Source organism: Cicer arietinum, chromosome 2 (assembly GCF_000331145.2).
Source record: "Cicer arietinum cultivar CDC Frontier isolate Library 1 chromosome 2, Cicar.CDCFrontier_v2.0, whole genome shotgun sequence".
Taxonomy (NCBI): Eukaryota; Viridiplantae; Streptophyta; class Magnoliopsida; order Fabales; family Fabaceae; genus Cicer; species Cicer arietinum.
The window spans coordinates 52,372,245-52,373,718 of record NC_021161.2 but is presented as its reverse complement, the minus strand read 5'-3'; the positions used below and the strand labels follow the sequence as shown (position 1 = coordinate 52,373,718).

Sequence of the window (1,474 nt, the reverse complement as noted above, 5' to 3'; positions counted from 1 at the left end):
TGTCGACTATAAATGAAACCCACGTGACTACATACTTAAGAGACTAATTACGTGACACATCGGATTGGCTTCCAAATTATTTTTATATTAAAAAAATCTAGATTTATTTTCCACATAATTATTAGTTATGACTTAGTTACATATACGTTGCTTTCACCATATATATATATACATAGAAGCATAAACATTAGATGCATTCCCCAACCATAGCACACTTATGATTCAAGTTTGAAACAAACAAAACACAAGACATGGATTCTTCAATGCAGTTACTACTAATAATGTTTCTGCTTTGTTTTTCCATGTTATGTGTTTTGTTTATTCTACCTTCTTTACTTTCTCAATCCTTGAAGCCATTCCTTATGCAATTCTTTACCTTCTACCGCATTGATAAGTGTTACATGTTCCTTTTATGCAATCTCCTTCTAGCTTTTATAGTTTTCTATTCAACTCTAATCAATGAAACCATTAAGCATAGCATCAAAAACGATAGCGGTAATGAATCAGAATCAGAGATTGTAGAAGAACCAATTGTTGATGAAAATGTTGTGGAAAGTGAAGAGGAAGAAGAGAATTTGATGGTTGATGAAATTGAGATAGAGGAATTGAACAAGAAATGTGATGATTTTATTAAAAAGATGAAAGCAACGTTCTGTTCTGAGACAAGAGCTTATGGAAGATTTTATTTTGATTGTCATCAGAAATCTCTTATGCTTGTTAATTAATTGAGTAGTAATTAATGGATATTTAATATTATCTCTATCATAAATTAATGAAATTTTTAGATAATGCAAAATGAGATTGATTATTGAAGTGATAACATAGTTGAGATGTGGATATTAAATTGATACAAATTATAAATTATAACTAAGTCATTTTTATAAAATAAGTTTGTAAAATAAAGAGCAATACTTTTTATAATTTTTTTTAGCCCTTCTATCTTTTTAAGGTAAATCTTGCTTTTTTTCTTCACAATACTAGCAGCCAACCAGCTGCACTCAATTTACACATTAATTAATTCTTAAATTATTTTAGAAAAAAAATCATTTTTTTAATGATTTATCTTGTATGAGAATTTTATAAAAAGCATTCTAAATATAATTATTTATTTGAAAATCTAAATATTGACACCGGTACTATTAACACTTTATATGTTTGTCTTTATCTCTTTTCTATTTTTTATTTTCTATACTACTTTACATATTAAAAAAAAACACACTAAAAATACTTGATACCTTATTTGACATTAATTTTTTGATGTCCAAATGTTATTTTTCTTCTAAACCAGGATGCAGACAGCTGGGCCAAATCAAAACGTATATTTGATTAAGGTTGCAGGAACAAACAAAGCTTAATTTCTCCTTATTTTTGTCATATTTATGAAAATAATTCATTTATTTTAAAATTGAACTTTTTGATCATCAATTATTACATTTGTTGCCTTTTGGTCATAACCTATAATCTTTTTCCCCAA

General features: G+C 26.8%; 1 protein-coding gene across 1 annotated transcript; it reads left to right on the top strand.

Moving 5' to 3' along the window:
• The first annotated feature begins 210 nt into the window (after positions 1-210).
• LOC101508301 (uncharacterized) lies at positions 211-740 on the top strand. Its single transcript, XM_004491614.4, has one exon. The coding sequence runs from the start codon at positions 252-254 to the stop codon at positions 723-725; it is 474 nt and encodes a 157-aa protein (XP_004491671.3). The 5' UTR covers positions 211-251; the 3' UTR covers positions 726-740.
• Positions 741-1,474: the final 734 nt, after the last annotated feature.